Source organism: Mesoplodon densirostris, chromosome 20 (genome assembly GCF_025265405.1).
Source record: "Mesoplodon densirostris isolate mMesDen1 chromosome 20, mMesDen1 primary haplotype, whole genome shotgun sequence".
Lineage (NCBI taxonomy): Eukaryota > Metazoa > Chordata > Mammalia > Artiodactyla > Ziphiidae > Mesoplodon > Mesoplodon densirostris.
In genome coordinates this window covers 28,297,614-28,321,621 of record NC_082680.1, presented here as the reverse complement: position 1 = coordinate 28,321,621, position 24,008 = coordinate 28,297,614, and the positions used below count along the sequence as shown (strand labels likewise).

Below are 24,008 nucleotides of genomic sequence, written 5' to 3'. Positions count from 1 at the left end.
AAATAAGGAGATGGCATGTCTATACTTAACTCTCAGGGCTGGTAGTAGATTTGGATGCAAAGTCTACTAATCAGCTTCCACGGATCTGGAGCCTTTACTGCTTTCTAAGACTACTGTACTGTAAGAAAACCAAGTTTGAATCACACAGATAAAACTCCTAGAGGAAAACATAGGCAGAACACTCTTTGACATAAATCAAAGCAATAGTTTTTTTGGATCTGTCTCCTAAAGCAAAGGAAATAAAAATAAAAATAAACAAGTGGGACCTAATTAAACTTAAAAGCTTTTGTACAGTGAAGGAGACCATCTACAAAATGAAAAGACAACTTACTGAATGGGAGAAAATATTTGCAAATGATATGACCGATGAGGGGTCAATATCCAAAATATATAAACAGTTCCTACAACTCAACATCAAAAAAACAAACCAAAAAAAACAATTAAAAAATGGGCCAAAGACCTGAATAGACATTTTTCCAAAGAGGACATGCAGATGGCCAACAGGCACATTAAAAGATACTCAACATCATTAATCATGTTGCAAATCAAGTGCAAATCCTAACCACAATGAGATGTCATCTCACACCTGTCAGAACAGCCATCATCAAAAAGAACACAAATGACAAATGTTGGTGAGGATGTGGAGAAAATGGAATCCTCCTACACTGTTGGTGGGAATGTAAATTGGTACTGCCACTGTAGAAGACAGTATGGAGGTTCCTCAAAAAATTAAAAATAGAACAACTATATGACCCAGCAATTCCACTCCTGGGTATATATCTGAAAAAAAAAAAAAACTAAAAACACTAATTCAAAAAGATACATGCAACCCAATGTTCATAGCAGCATTATTTACAATTGCCAAGATAGGGAAGCAACCTAAGTATGCAACAACAGATGAATGGAAAAAGATGTGGTATATATATACAATGAAATACTACTCAGCCATAAAAGAGAATGACATTCTGCCATTTGTAGCAACATGGATGGACTCGAACGGTATTATGTTAAGTGAAATAAGTCAGACAGAGAAAGATAAATACTGAATGATATCATATGTGGAATCTAAAAAATACAACCAACTAATGAATATAACAAAGAATAAACAGATTCACAGATATAGAGAACAAACTATTGGTTACCAATAGGGAGAGGGAAGGGAGGAGGGGCAATATAGGGGTAGGGGAGTAAGAGGCACAAACTATTAGGTATAACATAAGCTACAAGGATATATTGTACAACATGGGGAATATAGCCAATATTTTATAATAACTATAAATGGAGTATAAGCTTTAAAAATTGTGAATCACGATATTGTACACTGTAACCTATAATACTGTACAGCAACTATACTTCAATTTAAAAACTCATATATATGATATATATACTATAATATATATATATACACATATGTGTGTATATGTATATTTTTCCAGGAGTTGAAGTGTTGCTTGGGACAGTTTGCTGTAAGCTAAAGCCCCACAGTGTCTTGTAAACATCTTAGCACAGGGCTTCCATCATACCCTTGTACAACATGTTTTACAAACTGAAACTAAACTTATTTCAACCTAGAAATCTCCTTCACAGTAAGTTAAATAACCCTTTCCCATTTAACTCACGCTCTTTGGAAGTACTGCTTTAGTGCTTCAAACCCCTCCCCACTCCTAAGACCTGTCACTCCTGCTGGTCTACCTGGCCACCCTGCTCTTGCCCTGGACCATGCTAGCATCGACCCTCAGCCCCAGATGGGAAATAAAGATGAAGGATTATGGGCCAATGTGAATATATTGAATTGTTACCTATTTTTAATGTCACATTTCAAAACTGAAACTTTACACTTTTAAACCTTATGTTTCAACCTTAGGTGAGCTGTGCTACGGAGACGGAGGACGTGAGGACACTCTCATCCCTGCCTACCTCTCCATTATTTGTATTGGTTTTATTATTTTTACATGGTACATGTGTGCTCTAGTCTGTACCCACAATTCCCTAGGTTGTGTCTTTGTTCTATTTTCAACTCAGTCAGTAATCACCATCACTCCTTTTTATCATGGTTTCCTCATTCTTGAGGTCTTGGTTTTGACTCATCTCCTATGTGGCTGGATTTTATCAAGGTCATTTTTAAAAGGGACTCATGATGTTCTTCTCTCTTCCATGTGCTTAAAATGACGGATGGTTACACTTGTCCACAACCTTGGCAGACACTGCCCTGTCACCTTCCTGCACTGACTGATGCTGGCAAGATATCCGAGGCTAGTTTCATTTCCCCCCTAATGTAGACCTTTCTTTGTTCTGCTTAGATTCTCTCCTTACCCTTAAAGGTTGGTAATTGTTCCAAACTATGGTTGGACTCATTTAGGGTTATTTCTACTGGGATACCGTATACCCTCTAATCTACAGATTCAATACTTTATATTCAAACATTTTTCTGATACCATATTTGTGTCCTCTTCTTCAGGAACGTGAATTTTACAGTATGTCAAATCAACATGACCCATCTTTCATGTTTTTTCTCCGTATCATGTAAGTATCTTTGTCCTGTTCCCTGGCGGTGTTTTTGCCTCAATCCTGTCCGCCATGTTTCTGAGCATATTTCTGTCACACTTATCACATTTGTGTCCCCTCTAATGTGATGTTTGGTTCTGTAAAACTTTTTTCTTCTTTTTCTCTGGTATCTTTGGGCCGTTTTCCAACTCCTGCTACCGTTTAGTAATCTTTTATTTAAAACCTTAAGTATTTTGTTTGAAGTATCGTTTTCAGTTTTTTAAAGCCTTGTATAAGGAGGGCTTTTCCTTAACATTTCCTTTGTTCCCCTGGGCAAATTATCTTGTTATTGTTGCTCTGACAGCCGTTATGTGATGTAATTGTTATACTGATGTCTCTGCTTTCTAACACACTCCCTGTTTGGGGCAGAATTTTAGCATAGGCATCATGTTGATTCCTTTCTGGTAGACACTCACCCTCCAATGGTATCAACTTTTAGCTGAAGGACAGTGTGAGTACGGGAAGGAATGACTTGGGACAGTTGGGACAATCATAGCTTTTATTTCGGTTTGTCATTTCAAATATCCTCTGAACAAAATCCACTAACTTTCTGCTCTGGGTTACAGCTTTTCTAGGTTTTTCACATTTCAGATGTTGGTGTGACCCATAGTAGATGGCCCTGAGTCCAAAACCATCAGGTGGCTTCTCCCTCTTTCTCTGCACGCATCCTCGCTGGAGGTCTCCTCCCCAGGCTGACTGGACGCCCCATAGGAGCACATGCTCATGTGCTTAGAAGGGCCTGAGACTGTGTTCAAACCAGAAGCCTGTGAGATTTACAGGGAGCAGCTACTCTTCAGCTAGGGCTGTTGGTGGCCTTGGGAGAGTGGGTTGTCAGAATCTTGTGTTTTTGCAAAGAATCCAGAAATCCAGGATTTTTAATATGAGCTCTCTTAAAAAACTTAGTAACCAATACAAAAATAGCAAACAGATAATACGAACATCTTAGGTCCAATAAAATATGCCTGTAGGCCCCATTCAACCTGAAAGTCCCTCACTGGAACCTCTATTAAAGGCCAAAAAAAAAAAACCCCAAAACCTGTTACCATGGTTTCTCCTTTAGCATCCTCTTGCCTACCGTTCTGTGATGGCCAACAGGTCTCTACAGGAACACTGGTGACTGCTTCTCCCAGTGTAGACCCATGGCCCTTCAGCTAAACCTCCAGATGCAGGGGTCTACCTTTACTGCTGTGACACTTCTTCTCCAGAAAATCTGTCTCCTGCTTTGCATGATGAGGAAGGATGTGGCTGGTTTCAGATTTCTTTTTTTTTTTTTTTGCGGTACGCGGGCCTCTCACTGTTGTGGCCTCTCACGTTACGGAGCACAGGCTCCGGACGCACAGGCTCAGCAGCCATGGCTCACGGGCCCAGCCACTCTGCGGCATGTGGGATCTTCCCGGACCGGGGCACGAACCCGTGTCCCCTGCATCAGCAGGCGGACTCTCAACCACTGCGCCACCAGGAAAGCCCCAGATTTCTTTTTTTTTTAATTGAAGTATAGTTGATTTACAATATTGTGTTAGTTTCAGGTGTACAGCATAGTGATTCAGTAATTTTTTCTGATTATTTTCCATTATAGGTTATTACAAGATATTAAATATAATTCCCTGTGCTATAAAGTAAATCCTTGTTGCTTACCTATTTTATGCATAGTAGTTTGTATCTGTTTCGGTGTTTGACACTTTTCTTGATGAACTGAACATGGGTTTGTTTTTAACTTTTTTTTTTCCTTTTCCTTGTGATTTTTAAATTAATTTTGAGAGAAGGGCTCAAGTGGAAAAGACTTCTGCTCTATTTTTTTGTTTGTTTTTGCTTTTCTCAAAGGCCTTTGCAGGCTTTTAACATCCCACTTCAATTTCTGCATTTTCTAATGATTTCTCTTCAATTTTCCAGGAGCAATAAAGTCCAGGAGTTTCTTTCCTATTGTTGAAGTCCATTTATTATGTTGCTGATTATATGGCATGAGAACTAACCTTTCTTGTATGCGAAGGAGGCAGCTATGTATACAGACTGATTCCAGGAGAACCAAGAAAGTCCCGAAACTCCCCTTTGCAACTCAGCAACTGCTCCCTCACCCAACTCTCCAGCTTTTATAAGTACAAAATACTCTCACTGGCTTCATTTCTCTGACCCTTTATACTTTTTCAAATTGCTGGAACCCCTATGATGATACAGTAATAAACTTTAGGGCTTCCTTGGTGGCGCAGTGGTTGAGAGTCTGCCTGCCGATGCGGGGGACATGGGTTCGTGCCCCGGTCCGGGAGGATCCCACATGCCGCGGAGCAGCTGGGCCCGTGAGCCATGGCCGCTGAGCCTGCGTGTCCGGAGCCTGTGCTCCGCAACGGGAGAGGCCACAACAGTGAGAGGCCCGCGTACCTCAAAAAAACAAAACAAAACAAAAAACTTTACCTATTGCTTATACCTTAGAAGAGTAAACTTATTAAACCCTTTCCTAAGAGCAGGTTTTGAAAGTCGGAAGAAGGAACATCGATACCGTGAGTGTAGGAGATACATATTTGTGAGAAGTATGGGGTGGAGAAAACCCATCCAAAGGAGGTGAAATGATAAACCTCACACTGATTACAGTGATGGAGACAGGAACTCAGAAGGTTTGCCTCCATTTTTCAAATAAAAGACATTTATGCTCACTCGCAACATCGGGGAGTTGGATGAGATGCTCACCAGGTGAATGAATCCTGCAGCAGTGAACAAGGTACTCAGAACAATGGATAACAGCCTGGAAAACTTCACTGAATCCCTAGGGGAAGAAAGACAAAGAGCTGCTGGGTTCTGACAGGTTCCCGAACACCACAAATACCTCATCCTCTAAACTCTCGCTCCTCAAAGTGTGGGACATGGACCAGGAGCAATGTTACACTTCCCCGGGAGCATCCTGGAAATGCAGCATCCCACGCCCTGCCATGACCTACTGATCTGCATTGTTACAGGATCCCCTGCTTGCTTCGTATACATATTAAAATTGGAGATGCACAACTCTCAGGCACACCCCGTCACACACACGTGTTCAAAAAGCTTAGGTTCTGATGATCTCCACTAGCCTAATATTATATTGAAAAAAGGCAGTGTCCCAAGGATCCAGAGAGTGGGCTTGCAAAATGAAATTCTGAGTAGATTACAGAAATGTAGTTCCATACTGCTAAACTCACACCAGGATCTTTGAATGAAGAGGATCAAACAAGCTCCTGTCTCCTAAGGAAAGCCCTAGAGTTTAGCTGAAATCTCTGTGGTTCTCAGCAAGGCTACCGACCACACAAGAACAGCCCTTTCCGATCACAAATGCTCCATAAAGTATAAACCCTTAGCAGTGACACCCACCTGGCCAGTACTATTTGATGCTTCTAGTGAGAATGCAGAGGCATGGAGATTGTGAGTGGGTAATGTTAGACCAAATTGCCTAAAACTTTAACAGGATTGCTGCTTAAAGGTAGTTTGGATTGTTTTTAAACTGTAATTTTAATTTTTTGGAGATATTTAGGTAGCTCTATTTCTGTAAGCAAGAGCTCACTGCTGCTGCTGGGCAGCTCTCAGGCTTGGAGGAATTGTCTTACATTCCTAGACAGCAGAGGATCGATTCATGTATAGAATGTATAGAATCAAAGTGTCTGATTTCTTCAGTGATCCATTGATTATTTAGTAACATACTGTTTAGCCTTCATGTGTTTGTTTTTTATAGCTTTTTTCCTATAATTGATTTCTAATCTCATAGTGTTGTGGTCAGAAAAGATGCTTGATAGGATTTGAATTATCTTATATTCACCGAGGCTTGATTTGCAACCCAAGATGTGATCTATCCTGGAGAATGTTGTGTGTGCACTTGAGAAAGAAAGTGTATTCTGCTGCTTTCGGATGGAATGTCCTATAAATATCAATTAAGTCTATCTGGTCTAATGTGTCATTTAAGGCTTGTGTTTCCTTATTCTCTGTCAGGACGATCTGTCCCCCACTATTATTGTGTTACTGTCGATTTCCCCTTTTATGGCTGCTAGCATTTGCCTTATGTATTGAGGTGCACCTATGTTGGGTGCACAAATATTTACAATTGTTATATCTTCTTCTTGGATTAATCCCTTGGTCATTATGTTGTGTCCTTCCTTATCTCTTGTAACAGTTTTTATTTTAAAGTCTATTTTGTCTGAATTGCTTTGATTAAAAAAAATTTTTTTTTGGTGGTGGGGAGAATTAAAGCCTAAATGGACTGACACATTGTATGTCCAAGAAACAGAGAAGAAACAAACTCTTCAAGATGATTGCAAAGTTTCCAGCCTGTGTGTGAGGTTAATGCAGTGAGAGAAAAGTAAGCGAAAGGTATTTTGGAAAGTAAGGGATTTTGTGACTTTTGCACTGAAGTTTCTGATGGGAAATGAGCTGAGTTGAAGGTTCAGTTAACATCTGAATTTCCTAATCCGAATGAGTGAGTAAGTAGTACTTGAGGTAGGGCTGGCATTTACCTGGTCCTGATGGCGCTCAGAATTTGCAAGATTTGAGGGAGTTCCAGCAGCCGCAATGCTCTTAAGAACCTTAAACCTACAAAGCAATCAAAAAAAGAAAGCTGCCGAAAGCTGAGGGTCACAAAGGGAGCAGTGTGAATTATACCACACCTGGGACGGCTTACGTTCTTTCTTTCCCTGAAATGCTCAAATACAGTATCTTACAATGTCATCAGTTTAAGACCTGAGCACTGGTTCAAATTCTGGTTCACTTAATGGCTGTTGTAATCTAAAGCAACGCCCTTAGCTTCTCTGGTTCCTCATCTGTAAAGCGGGAATTATAATGATACCTACCTCGAAGGGTTGCTGAGTAGTATTATTATTACAAAGTATGCAATAAGCACAACTCTATTTAAACTCTACTTTAGAATGGAGAGCAAATGATCCATAAACCACTTTAACTCCTGACTATAGAGTCTCTGTGATATGCTCCCCAGGGTTTGCATGCTGTTTGCCTTTATGTAGTTTGATAGTAACACTAGTAAAAAATATTTTGTAGATAATAAATAATAATATAAGATTACATAAAAACTGACAAAAGCCACAGAATGCCCATGTACTGGCAATACATCCACCTTAAAGACAAAGTAACTAATTAAAAAAATCTCTAACAGGTCACCGTATGTCTGGATATGATGATTTATACTTTTTAAAGACCATGGGAGGCTTTTCACTTCTCCCAGTCATGTGGGATCTCAGCACAAAGGTGCCACAGGGGGCTAGGATGTTGGGGCCCTGCCCTCAGGTGCGGATAATCCATAACAATAAACAACCTCGTACACCTACTGGCATCAGGCCCATCGCCAGGGACTGGGGTAAAAAAAAAGAATGGGTTCTGAAAATGTATTACAAAACCATACAATCATGGGGAGGAATTTTTTTAAACGCCATTTAGGCTTTAAAGGAAAATGAAAAGATACTTACGGATGAATGTTGAGGGGTTTTTTTGAGATTGCTTCTGATTCCCACAACTCACCTACCTAGCCAGTTACTCTTCAAATAATAAGAAATAAAGGTTGGTGGAATGGTAAAGATGTCTACAATTGAATTCATCTCCAACCAGAACTTGACCTTGTCATCAGCTGCCACAAACTATGAAATGAAAACAGAAGACCCCAAATTCTGTTACCCTCAAAAATTTTACAGTGAACACAAGAGTGGCTTTTTTCAGGTACACTTCATCCACCAACTGAAGCTCTGACTGCATTCTATTACATACATACAATGTATACATACATACACCCATATATATTTATATAGCTATATAAGTAAATACACATTTATATATAAATATATATATATATATATATATACCTATATATTCATATAGATAAAGAGCTTGTACCCTTAGGGGGTATTCAATGAATGAACATGAATCCACCTTACTTACCAGATCTTAACTCTCCCACTTCAGAATAATCACTTTGACCTTTCTACTGCTCCTAGAGCTTCCTGATATATATATAATTATATAGATAAAACCCCCTATTTGTGAGCAACGAAGATACAAGATTTAGGATGGTCTTCAATGGAAAAGGTCTAGAAGCTTGGTTGGCCAAGGCTTGTGTTTATGAGCTTCCCTATTTGCAATAAGAACGCAGGCGTTTCCAGAAGGGAGGGGCTGCTGTAAAAATAAGACTGTGATGGCCAGTGTGGTTGAAATAAGTTTGAAGGAAGGTAATAGAAATACATACATAACATACCTTTCATACGCATGTACATATTACATACATACACACTTATATGTGCATATATATACCTCTGTGTGTGTATATGTCTGTATATACATGTGTGTATGTTTCTGTGTGTACATGCTTGTGTATATATATGTGTGAATATATGTGTATATATACGTGTGCATGTATATACATTTGTATATGTGTGTGTATATATATACTTGTGTATATGTGTGTATACTGTGTGTATATGTGTGTATATGGGTACATATGTGTGTATGTGTGTGTATGTATATGTGTGTGTGTGTATATATGTGTACATGTGTATATGTGTGTATATCTGTGTGTATATATGTGTGTGTATATGTGCATATATATGGGTGTATATGTGTGTATAAATTTGTGTGTGTATATATGTGTGTATATATATGTGTGTGTATATGTGTATGTATATATTTGTGTGTGTATGTGTGTGCATATATGTGGGTATATGTGGGTATGTATATGTGGGTATATGTATGTATATGTGTGTATGTGTGTATATATGTGTGTGCATGTGTGTATGTACGTATATATGTGTGTGTGTATATATGCGTATATAAATGTGTGTGTATATGTGTATATGTGTGTATATATGTGTGTGTATGTGTGTATAGATTTGTGTGTGTGTATATATTTGTGAGTGTACATGTGTTTATATATATGTGTGTATATGTGTGTGTGTGTATATGTGTGTATATGTGTGTGTATATGTGTGTGTGTGTATATCTATCTCACAAACATGAGATAGATAAATCTAGGATCTAGATCTAGGGTGGGCCCTCAAAAAGTGCTTGTGGAATGAGAGAACGATTGAATACATGAATGCAACAAAATTAAAGGCACAAGAGTATTTTATAGAGTTATATGGCACATATGCCATCAGTAGAGCCAATGACATTTTCAGAGGCTTGTTACTCAGGTTCTGCTCTCTTGTGATTACTAGTCACTCTTCTGAGTGGCAAGTGGGAAGCCAATAAGAAGGACAGGGTGATAGGGTGATGATAGTTTAACAAGGAATCCTTTTCATTTGTGCTAAAATTGTTGACCTGGTTTACAGTTTCAAGTGCAGGAGAGAGTTTGGGGGTCTCGTTATACATTTGACAATTTAGGGCCCAGACTCTCTGGCTTTAGAGCCTGAAAGCACAGGCAGATTGTCTAAGGAAGGCATCTCTTTGTATAACACAGATCTCTTTATGGTGCGCCTGTTGTATACCCCTGTTTACTCCCATGTTCAATAGGAACTTACTCTCAATCCAAAATAGAAACTAAAGAAAGCATTGAAAGTCAAATCAATCAGGATGGTTTTGTCTTGGTATGAAGAACAGCTTCTAAAAGGGCTGGAAAAGAAACAAAGATAGTTTATAAAGGTGGACATTTTAAAAGCTGTGGCTACAGAGGACCAAATAAAGAGAACAGGTGGGTAATTTTCTATTTATTTACCACGAATGGTCAACCCAGACACTTATGTGCACATCTCAAGGAAATTACTTTTCTCTTGGGAGGAGAGGTATGCATGAACAAAACCACTGGGCCGTGAATACAGCTGAAAATAACAGAAGAATGACCTGCTCTTCTTTTCATAGAGTTTATTGGTTCCATTTTCATTTTATCAATGGGATTCAGAAGCACAGAGGTTATGTGGCTCTTTTTGGTATGCAAGACCATCTTACCCAGCCAGGAAATTTTGGCTTCAGTATACTTCTGATAGAGAGCTACTCTACATCAAATGAACTGATCTGAAGCAAATTCCAAGGAAATGTTCCTAAAAGGTCAGTAAGGAATCCACAAAACAAAGACTACTAGTTTCTGTAGGACCTCTAAAGTTGCCTGATTTGTGTGGCCCTGTAATCCCAGTTTTACTTTAGCTGGAAATCCAATAAAATTCCCAGAGGATCAGCATGGAGTTCAGATTAGGTTGGGTTGTGTCCAAGAAGCTGTCCTAACTTTGGCACAGGAGAACGGAATGCCTTCAGAGAAGAACAGAGGAGAGTTTGCTCCTACATCCCCGGTGAGGTCTAGCATTTTTTTTCCTCAGACCATCCAAACTTGTCTAGGACCTATGAAAAACCCTGAAATGACTACAGAACTTCTGCTTTAACACCTAAGGAATCCAAAGGCAAGTAAGGCCCACATAAACGGTCCAAAGGAGGAGACAACAGCTGGACGCTTGTAGCCCCAGAAACTAGAATAGACATACGCACAGCACCCCAGCTCCTAGCAGTGCAGAATGACAGGATACAGGAGAAACTCATGCATTTTTTTGTTTGTTTGTGGAGCTGGGTTTAGTACTTCCTAGGGGAAACTAAACACTTATCCTTTTCTTATGAGCTTGCGTGTGTGAGTTTACGTGCAAGTATATTAAGCATTATTCCTGACAGAATATTCCAAATTAGCTGGTAAGCTACTGATATGAGCAGACAAGATTGACTGGGGATTTTACTCACTCAGTGGAGTTGATGAAATAGATTATAAGAGACCCAATGCTTAGGACAAAGACAAGGATCACCTGAAAAACAAAACAAAACAAAACAAAAACCACAGACAAATGTACAGATCCATTCTATTAGCATGAACACAGATGAATAAACATACCAACAAAATTGTGTTTTACCTTTTTCCCTTGCCTATATATCTGTAGCCATTTTTTTCCCACACATTCATTTATGTTAGCATTCATTCATTCACTCAACAAAAACTGATTGGACCTTTACTGGGTATTCAATAAACGAACATGTACCTACCCATTTTACCTACTTAATTTTAACTTTCACACACTTCAGAATAAACAATTTGTCCTTTCTGCTGCTCCTAAGGTTTTCTGAGCTCAAGAAGTCCTACTGTTTATTCATTCACTCACTCATCAAACATTTATTAAGTGCTTAATATGTGTTATGCACTTTATTACACTCTAGAAAATGAGGGCCATGGGATACAGACTCTGAACTTGAATTGCCTATGATGTTGCAGAAGAAACAGTCCCAAAGGTGCCCATCTAAAGGATGCACAGAATTCTGACAGGAGGGAACATGCTATAAAGTGAGAAGAGAAAATGAGCGCTTTAACTTGCCAATATATCTGGTCTGTAAAATAAGAATCTGTGGAATATAATCAGAAATTTACCCATTTAAAACCCTCAATACATTTGGATGAAATATTTTGCAGCCTCGGTGAATTTTTAGGTCAACTGTAGGTAATCAGTTATTTCTAGTTTCCAAACATTTAAAAAAATATGTTCAGTCCTGTGTAAAACTGTATTTTATTTACAATTAAAGCTTCACTCCCTTCCAGTTCAGGTGTTCCTTGAGCAGGCTACTAGTATGCAAAAAGGGATTCGTTTCTTCTCTGTTAACCTTTTTTTAGTCCTAGCTGCCTACTGACTAGGCTACCTCTGGCCTCTGAGAATTGTAGGTCAGTGTCAGGCGGTGAACAGAAAGGGGGGCTAATAGCAGGAAATGTTGGACTTGACTGATGTTAGATCACTACGCTCTCACCCTTGGGCTCTCCGGGCACGGGAGGTGTTTACTGTTTATTTTCCTGGGTTGTTGGAGATGCCCAATTCAATTTATGTTCAAATTCAACAGATATTTCTTTAGTACCTACCATGACTCAAGTATTATTCTGGTGATTGGGAAACATCATTCAACAACACATACAAATACTCCTGCCTTTATGAAGCTTATGGTCTAGACAATAAATAGTAATTAATATGTACCTTAGGTGGTACGTGAGAAGATGCATGCTAGGAAAATAAAGGAGAGCAACTTAAACGGATCAGAAGTGCAAGGGGAGGGGGCAGACAGGCTGCAGCTTGATAAGATTTAATTGCTAAGCATCCCCTCTGCGGTTCCCTTAAGCTGAGTGAAAGCGTCCTCTCTCGCTGGTTGCTCACAACTCTTTTCTCAATGCACCTTGCACTCTTGTATTCTGCTGGAACTCTTCCCCCTCCAGATGCCTACTTGGGCAGGCTCGAGAAGACTCTCACATGTGACCCACATCTGGCCCACGGACCAGCTCAAGCACTCTTTGCTCCAACAAACACTAGAAGGACAGATTCTCTTCAGTGTGGCCATCCCTCTTCACCAACGAGCTAGACGTCGGCTCTCTGTGTCCCCAGAGTTCCAAGAGATGCCAGCTGAGCTTTCTAAGTGGTCCCTCGCTTGACAGGGGAGGAAAACCACCCCCCACCCAATACCTCTGCCACAATAAGAGCTTGTTCCAAAATCCTCTTCAATTTCCAGCTTACCCAAATTTACATGGGGTTGGTCAAGGTGCTAAGAGCCTCAACTGGTCTTCTTCCAACTGCTTTGTAAGTGGCAGTGCTGCAGGTTAATGGGAGTTAGTGGCAACTATTTTTCTTGGGGTCTCAACTCTTACTGTCAGTTCCATTTTAACATCTGAATCAAGTGTCGATGGAGATATCACTAAGACTGTGGGTCTCATGGAGATATTTGGTTACAAATGTAGTCTGAAGCTCAGGAAAAATGCTGGGAGTGGATATGCGTATGTGTGTGTATGTGTGTGTGTGTGTGTGTGTGTGTGTGTGTATTCATAGATTGATAATTATTAATAGTTTCCATGAAATCTTTTTTCTTCTCCTTACATATGATTACATATTTTTTCTCTCTTACTAAATCCCATATGTGATTCTTCATCTATAAATCATGTGTTGACAGGCTTCCAGAAATATGGTAACAAGGTCATATATTTATAGTCCTCCACACCATAAAGTTAACCAAAAAAATAAATAAAAGAAGAAAATTTTAGTTTTATTCAATCTAAGAACAATATCAACTTCATGCCACAAACCTAAAAAGGATGATCCGGAAATTATACATAATAAGCAACAAAATGTGTACCAAACCAAAATAAAGCACTGGGAGCTAACAGCTTGTGAAGGCTGTTTGGTGAGTCAGGTAGAAATGGGAGATATTCTGAGAGGACTTATGAATTTCCCTTGGGTTGAAGGGGCAAAGTCTGGAAGTGCTGGCTATTTGGGAGGGGTAGGAAGCCCGCCACCTGAGCTGTGATTTCTACAGTGGGGCTTAAAGCCCGTTTAGTTGGTGGATGGTTATGGGTGTCTTCAGAATCCAAACAGCCACCAACGCAGTTAACAAGGGGCGCTATGAATACTCTAAATCTTCACTTGTGAATATGAGAGGACACTAGAAAATTGCCAGTTATATGGGAGGTATAAGAAAACAGGAGGATCAGGCACACAGAATAGATGAAATAACCTCCAGTGAAAGAGTGAGCATAGAATATGTAATTAAACATTTAAGAATTACAATTAGTGTTCCCGGTGAGATTCTAAAAAGCTGTTAAATAGTACTGGAGGATTGGAAAGACCAAGGAACATGGGGGTGACTGACACAGAGGTAGTAACTGCAAGAAGCTGCACCCCCAAGGACTGGCTGGGAGATCAACAAAAGGAGGCTGGGATTCTCAACGTTTAAAAACATTCGATGCCAAAGGGCATCAAAGAGGTGCCCTTTGGAGGGGGGCTTCAGACTTGGGAGGAGGGGTCCTGGGTTGGCTGGTAATGGTACATCTGAAGAGGCACTGTGAGCTTGGTCCTGGTACTGTTGGAAAAGCCTGGAAACTGAAACCAAGCACTGCTACTGGAAGAAAAAGCCATTGATGAAGTGAGGCTGAAAGAACTAGATGTAAAACACAGGAAGGCAGTTCCCTTCCTCTCCTCTAGAGCATAAGGGAGCTGACCAAAGAGACATGTGGTTGCTGCGTACTAGCCTCACATCACAAAGCAGAGGAGAGAGGGTGGATTTGGAGCTGAGAGACAAGAATTTGGTATCCTTAAGTAGCCAGAACACTTTGGAACAGCATTTACAGAGGTTTTAGGAAAAAGGATTACAAGCCAAGAATTCTAAACCCAACCAAATTATTGTTCACTTATGACAGCAAGGGAATAAAACTGGGGGACATTCAACAATTCGGAAAGTGTACCACCCACAATTTCCCTCTCCAGTGAATATGGCAAGTACTCAAGAAAAAAAAATTAGAAAGATAAAATAAATTACATAAGAAAAAATGGTGCCTAATAAAACTGGTAAAATTAATGGAATTTTTACATCTAAAGCAAATATTAAGAAGAAAATCTGACCAGCTGTACAATGCTAAAAACCAAAAAAACTAAAAAACACAGTAACAATCTGGAACTGAGTGTTCAGATTAATTCAACAATTCCTGGAAGGAAGAAGGGGTGGTGTGGAGGAAAAACATGCCAAAGGTCTCAGGCGAGAGCAGTATATAGATATAAAACATGCAGAGATATTATTAGAGAGGAATACAGGGGGGAAGTTTGTTCTGAATTTCATTTACTGATATACCTATGATATTCTATTAAAAATGGAAAATCCCAAGTCAAAAGATACAAAAGAAAATAAATAAAATTAACAAAAAGGAACAAATAAGGAATGTAAATATCAGCGAATGATCAGTACTCACTACACCCTTGAAGGGTTTACAATACTCCCTACAGTATTTTAAGGAGGTTATTCACATTATATGAAAGAAGTGCAATTTGGGAAAATTAACTTGTTCAAGATGAAGTGGAGAAGCCAATGCTTAAGGTCATGTCTCTCAAAATTCTCAATCACCATGTCATTCCGCTTCTCCAGTAAGACAAGGAACTAAGATGTCACAAAGGTCCTAGTTGTTTATCCAATACCCATTCCCCCTTTCTTTACCAACACACCCCATTTGTTTGTTTAAGCCACAGAAATTTAGATAGTCTATTATGCAGTAAATTCAATCTCTAAATATTATAAAGACCAATGAAACAGATCACCATAAAGGAGAATAATTAAATTCTCCAGTAAATGAACAAATAAATGCATTCTTAAATCAATAAACACAAAAGTGCAGCTACATGATATTTAAAGAGACACACTTAAGAGGAAATGAGACAGAAAGACTGAAAGAGAGCTGGGCAAGGACATCCTAATCAAGTATGAATAAAATGAAAGCAATGTTACCAGCTAACATTATGTTCTAAAGTATCCCCTGGGTAAAAAAACAAAAACACAACAACAACAAAAACCCACTCAATGTGACAAAAATGGATATTTCATATCAGTAAAAGGCACCATCGACCAAGGAGTTATAAAAGATAACTCTATGCATTGACTGATGTTATATAAAATATATAACTCAATATCTGTTAGAAATGTAAGATATTTGATAAAACTATAAAGTCATAAATGAAAAATGTTGACATGCCCTTTTCAATCAGTCAGCAAATAATTAAGGGTATGGAAAATATACACAGATTCTCTCAAAAGTCCATTACACAGTAATAAAAATTGATCATGTACTAGGCAACAAAGAATTTCCCCATAAATTCCATAAACTAGAGATCATAAAGGCAGTGATATCCTTGGGCCATAAATTTCACCAAAGTAGAAAAGAGAGCCAGTCCAACACCAAGGAAACAAAAGCATACAACACTCCTCACAATAGATTATGAATCAAGCAAGAAATCAAAATTAAAACTTAACCTAAAGACGAACTGGGCATTACTAAAAATAAGAACATTACTTGCCAAGGTCTATGAGATGTGACCAAAGAAGCGCTCTGAGGAAAAAATTTTATAAATGAAATTCAGCTGAAAAATCTGTTAAAACGAGGCCAGCCCAGAGGGCTGTCCAGGGTGAAGGCTGCACAGGCTTGGTGGGACCTGGCGCTGGGCATGCGCAGTGCTGTCCTGCTGCTTCCAGGCTGAGCCCGGCTGGGTGGAGACTCCAGGATCCTAATACAGGCATCCCCAGGTTGACAAGGGAGATGAGTGGCAGCCCTCAGCAGGAGGGCTGTATCCAGGAGGAAGTGTGAGCACGAGCTCGGGAAGGCTCAGCTCATCAAAGCTGCCCCAGCAACGAAAATTAACCCAGTGATCAGGAAATTGACCAACATGATGATTTAGGAGGAAACGAAGTACTGGCCAGGACCCTCTGACAGAAGGAGGAAGGTCTGAGAAAGAAGCAGCCTGAGAAGTACCACGCTGCTTCTGCAGAGGAACAGACAACCATCGAACATAACTCCTGCACTCCTTCCACGGGGCACTGAAAAACTGAGCCTGGGATGGGCGGGGACCCGTCCTCAAAGGTGCCCATTCCTACCAGGTCCCTGTGATGCTAGCCAAGCAGTGCGGTGGCTTCCTGGTTGGCTAGCAACAGGATATTGACATTAAGAAGGATAAAAGTGATATTAATTACACACGATATATATATGTATATCATGTAATGTATAAATCTCCAGCAAGGCTACATGTGACCAGAAGGGAGGCACATGGCCCATCATGAGAGGGGAATGGTGTCAATTAGGAGCAGAAAGAGAAAAAAAAAATCCATACTTTCTAGTCAAAGGAGAAAGGTGGAGTTGAATCTATGGAGCAGTTGAGGAGACCTTCAAAGTTACATTCTCTTTAACAGCTCATTTTCCCTGGAAAATGTCCTGTGGCTTTGAAAAACAACACTTTTCACTTGAAGCTAAGGCAGCTATGTCATTTATTGTCACAACACATACACTTTTAAGAATGAAAGAGACTTGATTAAACAGTTACACCAGGACAACCTGCAAAAACCTGGGCTTATACTCATCCTGCCAGAGAAGACAGAAAAAGAGAAGATGGACATAAAGTAGTGGCTAGGATGATGCTAAAAGTAGATACACTTACTGAAGATGAGCCATATGTTTGGTTCTTAAATGTTTTAGCTATCAAAACAACAGAGAAACACATTTACACAATTAATAGCATCCAAAAAAAGGAACAGTTTAGACTTTGATAAGGTCTTTGGAACTAAATTCAGTAGACAATCTCCCACAGGTAGCTGTAAAAACATGCTTGTGATAACTAAAGCATCAAGCCCAAAGATGCTGCAGAGGTGATCGGCACATTGCCTTGTTTTATCTCTAAAAGGATCTCAGAAGGTCTCTGGTTTTGAAGATAATATTTTCTTTCCCTTTGACTATTTGAATTTTCCTCTCCTTTTCATTTTCCTTCTTTTTCTTTTCATCCCTCCTTTTTTTAAACAACAACAGCTTCCTCTCCTCCTCATCCTCCTCCTTCCTTTTTCTTCTTACACTGTGTTGTTGGCCACGTATCCACGTATTTAAGACATTAGTCTACAGATGTTATTAAATTTGCCATCATTGTGGGTTTTGCTATAGATACTGTGCCTTCATTGAAAAAGAAAATCAGATACTTTCTTCCTTGTATTTTCTATGTCCTGGGACTATTTAATTAGCATTAGAGAGATTCACTATCTGAAGATCTAGCAGACTGGACCTTGAAATTGTCTGGGTCTCCCATAGGCAGAGGGGGAGAAGTATAGTGGTGGTGATGTTGATAAAGTCTTTGACCATATCTTTGTATCTTCCAGTTATTTGGTCTGTTTAAGTTTCTTTTTTTCATGGTCAGTTTTGCTTATTTATATTGTCCTAAGGAATCATTTGGTTTTTATACTTAATTGTGCATATGTCTTTCAATTTCCTTTTTATCTGTATTTATCTTCTCATTTTAATGTCTTATTCCATATATTTTGCTTTTCCCCTCTTGGATTGTTTAGCCTACCTATTGACTTCTCTATTTTATTGTTTGTTTCAAACAATCACCTCTTTTATAATTTGTTAATTTCTAGCTTTCTTATTTATTCTCCTGAGATTTAATGTGTTTTCTTTCTCTGACTTTTCAACATTGATAATTCATTTAATTATTTTTTATTTATCAAGATAAGTTGTTAATGTTATGCACTTAACTTAGAACAATTCCCAACTTATAATGTAGGTGCAAGGGATATGTGATGTTTTCATCATCTTTACTCTGTAAATATTCTGCAATTTTAAGTTTGATTTCTCTGAGTCAGGAGTCATTTTAGAAAGAGATATTTACAATGTTTTAGCTGTAAATTATTCGTTTTTGGTTCTTTTTTTCTGAGTTTAGTATTTTCCTGTCCATTTATTGTACTGTGTTCAGTTTATGTCCTCTGCCTCTACTTTGTAAGTTTTTTAATTGGGATTGTTTTTTGGGGGCCTGAATTTTTACAAGTAGTCTGTAGACATCTGTAGGCTTAATTTATGTTTTCACCATATGGGTTTGATCATTTCAGTCAGCTCTTTGTTATTAATTAACTTACTCTGGTCTTCCTTCTCCTTCTGCTTCTCCTTCTTCTTCTTTTTTTCTATTTAGTGTCTCCTGATATAAAATAAGTGAACTAAAAGTTCATACTACCAACGTGTCTTTAATATTGCTTTTCTATTTCTTGTAATTTTTTATTTATTAATTATCTTGAAGTTATATTTTTGGTATAATGATACTCATGATGTTATATGTTGGTTGAAGTTAGTTACAAATTTTCATTACAAAATTATGTGTTGAATTGTGTCCTCAAAAAGGTATGTTGAAGTCCTAACCCTTCGTACCTCAGAAAGTGGCCTAGTTTGGAAATAGGGTCTTTGCAGATGTATTCAAGCTAAAATAAGGTCATAAGGATGGACTCTAATCTAATATGACTGGTGACCCTATAAAAAGAGGAAATGTGGACACAGGCATGAACAGAAGAAACACGATGTGAATACCATGTGAAAATGAAGCCAGAGACCTGGGAGCATCTACAAGCCCAGGAATGCCAAAGATTACCAGCAAACCACCAGAATCTAGGAGACAGGCATGCAGCTGACTCTCTCTCCCAGCCCTCAGAAGGAACCAACCTCTGATCTTAGACTTCTAGCCTCCAAAACTGTGAGACAATAAATTTCTGTTGTTTAAGACACTCAGTTTGTGGTACTTTGTTACAACAATCCTAGGAAACTAATACAGGCTACTTGGCTTCGTTTATTGTTTTTTTGCCTTGAATTCACACTATTGTCATTTGCCTAGTATGCCTTTGACAATTCCTTTATTTTCAAACTTTAGTGCCTCTTGAATTTCTAAAACATAATTAGACCATGTCAACCCATGCTTAAAAACCCCTCAGTGACTCCCCTTTGCACTAGAATAAAATTATTCCATTTGAAGAGCCTAGCTCCTTGCTACAAAGTGCAAAGCACTGCACGGTTCTCCTGTCTCCACTCAGACCGCAGAGTTCTCTGCCCTCCTGGCCTCTAGCACAGGAACCTCATTTGGTACTTGCAGTAATCTAGCCCTTTACATCCACAAGTCTCTTCTCTCTATTGGGAAACCTGTTCCTTCCACTGTTCAATCACTTTATCTTTCTGATTCTTCAAGTCTCAGCTCAAATCTTACCTTTTCAGAGATTTCCTCTCAGATCACTGTATCTAATGTGATCTAACACCAAAACCACCGAAACTCACCAACACGTCACTCATCATTCCCTCACAGCACTGATCACCATGTGAATTTATCTTATCTACTTATGTGCACATTCATCATCCCTACCCCCACTAGAATTTAAGTCCCATAAGTGCAAGATTTTTGCCTGCATATTTCATCATGTCTAGAGTATATGCTTTGCGTGTAGTTGGCAAGCAGTGAATATTTGTTGAAAGAAAGAAGGAAGGAAATTATAAAGGACAGATGGGTGGAAGGAAGGAAATCTATGAGCCACTTTTTTTTCTTTCTCATCCTTTATAAAACACTTGCTTGGAACCCTCACTGAGAGTCTCAATTTTGTGTTTCAATGCTAGACTGTTTATTCTAATTTAACCTTTCCTCCATGCTTCCTGTTGTTCCAATCATTTAATCATAAGCTGTAACAGACTGAAAGAACAATTTTTCCATCATTAAAGAAATAATTTTTATTGATATGTAGTCAATGATCATTCCTTCCCCAGCCAATCCCTATATGCAGTGCTTACATGGTAGATGGTGGAAGTTCTCTTCTGCCTCACCCCAGGGTCCTCTACTACCTTATTTCCAACATTATCCACATATAGTCCAACGTGATTTGAACACTTGAAGAGATCCTAACTAACAAATCCCTGATAAAAATCATAGAGAATCACAAAATCCTTCTCTAACAGATCATAGGGACAAGGATTTCAAAAAAGAGACCAAAACTTTAGAAGGAAAAAAAACGGAGAGACACATTTCCAGATGATTCAGTATTTCCTGCAGCGTTTATCAAAGCAGTTTTACTTATGTACTTTAAGATAAGTTTTAAAAATTAGTTAGATCGTAATTAAACAACATTAACTAGAAAAGAACAATGTTTGTACTAATTACAAAAAGCAGAGGATAATCTTTAGTTCACATACGTCTCCTTCCACCATGCCACCATGGGATGGCAGCATACCCTCAAATTACAGATTGTTTTTGAATGTTTCAGATCAAACGATACTACTGAAATGACGATGGGGCAATATTCATTTACAGGGCATCTGCTATTTCCAGACAATGGGGTGTGAACATTTCCCTGACGGTCTTTTCTCTCAAGGAGTCCACAGTGCACTAGGGTAGACAGGCTTATGCACAGATAATTTTAATTTAACAGCGTTCAATGGAATTGATAGAAACTTAGAGAGGGGGACTCTTAGCTTAATATGGAGATAAGGTAAAATCTGCCTGAGGAGATGATGCCTGGACTGAGTTTTAATATGTCAATGTTTACCTAGATTAAAACAGGAAGTAAATGATAAATATCACAGAGGGGCAAAAAAGACCAGTTTGTAAAATGAAGAAAGGAAGCTGTTGGAATCAAAGGAGGGGAAAATAGTTGTACCTCACAGGGCAGAGAATCCACTAAAAACCAACATTTTTTGAGCAACAGCTGCATGCCAGACATCCATCTACATACAAGGAGAATGAAATGCACACAACCTTTGCCCTAATAAAGTCTTTCTTCTAGTGGATAGGCTGACAACAAATAGAAAATGTAATGCCAAGTAATTATATTCACTCCAAAGAAAAAGCAAGCAGAATCATCAGTAGAGAGCACAGACACAAGGAAATAGCCGCTGGGAGGTAGTGATATTTTAGAAAAGGCCAGCAGATGCTTTCACACTGACCATACATCACACTCGTGGCTAAAGTTCATTAGCAAGTGAGCACTGGAAATGTACTCACCAACACCTGTCCCACAAAGGTCTGTGCCGAGAGCAACATCTCTACACGATCACGAAAGACTCCCTGGAAAGTGAGACTTCTTGAATGTTTACGGTCCATGCTACGTGACGTTTCTTCCTAGAAGCAAGAGAAAGAAATCGAGAGTAAGCTGGGTCTCAGAGAAGGTCATCTGTTTTATGTGTATTGATGGTGTCTCCTACTGGAGCATCAGCCAGAACGCACTACACCTTGTCCAACCCTGGGAACCCTGAACTCACTTACTCCCTATTTCACACGATGAATTTTACTGCGTTTGTATTTTACTGCTCTTCGGCAGTATTTGCATTCTGAATTCTGCAGTCTTCACCATGCCCATCTCACGTACTCTCAGCCCCAGACCCTTCACACTGACACTACTGTTATGATCAGGGTCTGGAGCTGCGTGCTTCTCTCTGTTCTGGGAATAAGTGTCTTATCCTTTTCTGTCAAGATACACAGACAAAGGAAAAAAATTACAAATGGATTTCTAGGTGATTACTTAAGTATTTGCTTTTTTGAGTGAGAAAGAAGACGGAAACTTTTTGCCATTTTATGTTGATTTTAATTCCTTATTTGGTATCACATCCTGTTGAAATTATGATCCTTCCTCAAGTTTACAAACTATCTTGACTTATTATACAATCCCCACTCTGTATCCGCGGGTTCTGCAACTGCATATTCAACCAACGTCGGATAGAAAATACTTAAAAAAAGAAATTTCAGAAAGTTCCAGAAAACAAAGCTTGAACTTATGGGGTGCTGACAACTATTTACATAGCATGTGCATTATACTTACAAATATTTGCACAGCATTTACTTTGTATTAGGTATTATAACTAATCTAGAAATGATATGAAGTGTCCTGGAGTATGTGCACAAGTTATATGCAAGTATTATGCTATTTTATATAAGGGGCTTGAGCATCCTCAGATTTTGGGGGTGTGTCCTGCAACCACAAAGGGATACAAAGGGACCACTGTCTTTGAAATTTGTAATAATCCTATGAGGTAGCCAAAGTAAGTCTGATTAAATCTATTTTCTATTGATAAGGAAACCGAGGTGCAGAGAAATTAAATGACCTGCCGGTGGGCAGGCAATGAGGGCAGCCTGGAGTCTGAACTGGCCTCTGTGTCTGTTGACAGTCTTGAACTACCCCTGAGAAAGACACAAGTGAGCCGGGCTTGACCACACCATGCAGACTAAGACCTCTGAGTTTTAGGAAAGCTCATTTTATGTGGAGCCAGGTTTTTGAAATGATTTAATTTTTCTATTCGTATTTTCTGAAGGGTAAGAAGAGAAGTCTCATTAAATGGCTATTTGATAGAGTTTATATCTTGATCAATGATTGTCACTAACACTTATGACTGATCCTGTGCATGCCTGCGAAGTGGTCTGGGCATGGATTTTTAAAAAAAATATTCAGTGGCATGAATATGGAACACTCATTTGAATTCCATTATAAAACTGAGGTGCCTTTTGTAGCAAAACAAACTGGCCCTAAGATATAATAAAATCATACTTATGAATGTAGTATATCTTTTAAAATGCACATGTAAGGAGAAAATTATGACTCTCCAAATAATTTTTAAAAGAACTTTCCACAGTACTTAGATTTGTGACAACTTTGCATTAGGCCAACTTTCCCAAAGGCTCAGAGAAAAATACAACACTCTCAATTTAATTAGATATGGTAAATTATTAAGAAGTCACTCAACTATTATGAAACTCTCTCCTCAAGATTTAAAAGCAGAACAGTATAGTCTTCTGGTTGCTCAGACCCTGCTTATTAACATTTTGTAACATCTGCTTCCTACTTGAAATGAAAAAGTACCTCTGGACTGGAGGGCAGACATAAATTATATCAAAAGAATGAAATGAAAACTACAGCAAATGTTTATGGACAAACGCGTTCTCACATTTTTGTAACCACACAAAAATGAATATAATGGGGAAGAAGATACATTTCCTGGAGCAGAAGTCTAAGGAGATTAAACAATTCTACCAATTCAGTTGTGCACTGAAAAAAAAAGGCAGAAGGCATATTCACCATATCCAGTACCCATTCACACACCGTCAGTGTTGTTAAGAAATCTGAACCCCAGGATTCATTCCCCCACTGCTATGCCACGGCTTACTGCCTTTAATCTAGAAATAATTAGTAATAGCATAAACTCATTTAGCGACAAA

The 24,008-nt window shown here is 38.8% G+C and overlaps 1 protein-coding gene across 1 annotated transcript in view; it reads right to left on the bottom strand.

The window, feature by feature from the left end:
* The window catches only part of KCNU1 (potassium calcium-activated channel subfamily U member 1), a 128,994-nt gene extending 107,092 nt beyond the window's left edge, over positions 1-21,902 (bottom strand). The window contains 6 exon segments of the mRNA XM_060086060.1: positions 5,224-5,299; positions 7,011-7,086; positions 8,030-8,141; positions 10,014-10,104; positions 11,212-11,273; positions 21,804-21,902. Coding sequence (XP_059942043.1) covers positions 5,224-5,299; positions 7,011-7,086; positions 8,030-8,141; positions 10,014-10,104; positions 11,212-11,273; positions 21,804-21,902 — 516 coding nt within the window.
* Positions 21,903-24,008: the final 2,106 nt, after the last annotated feature.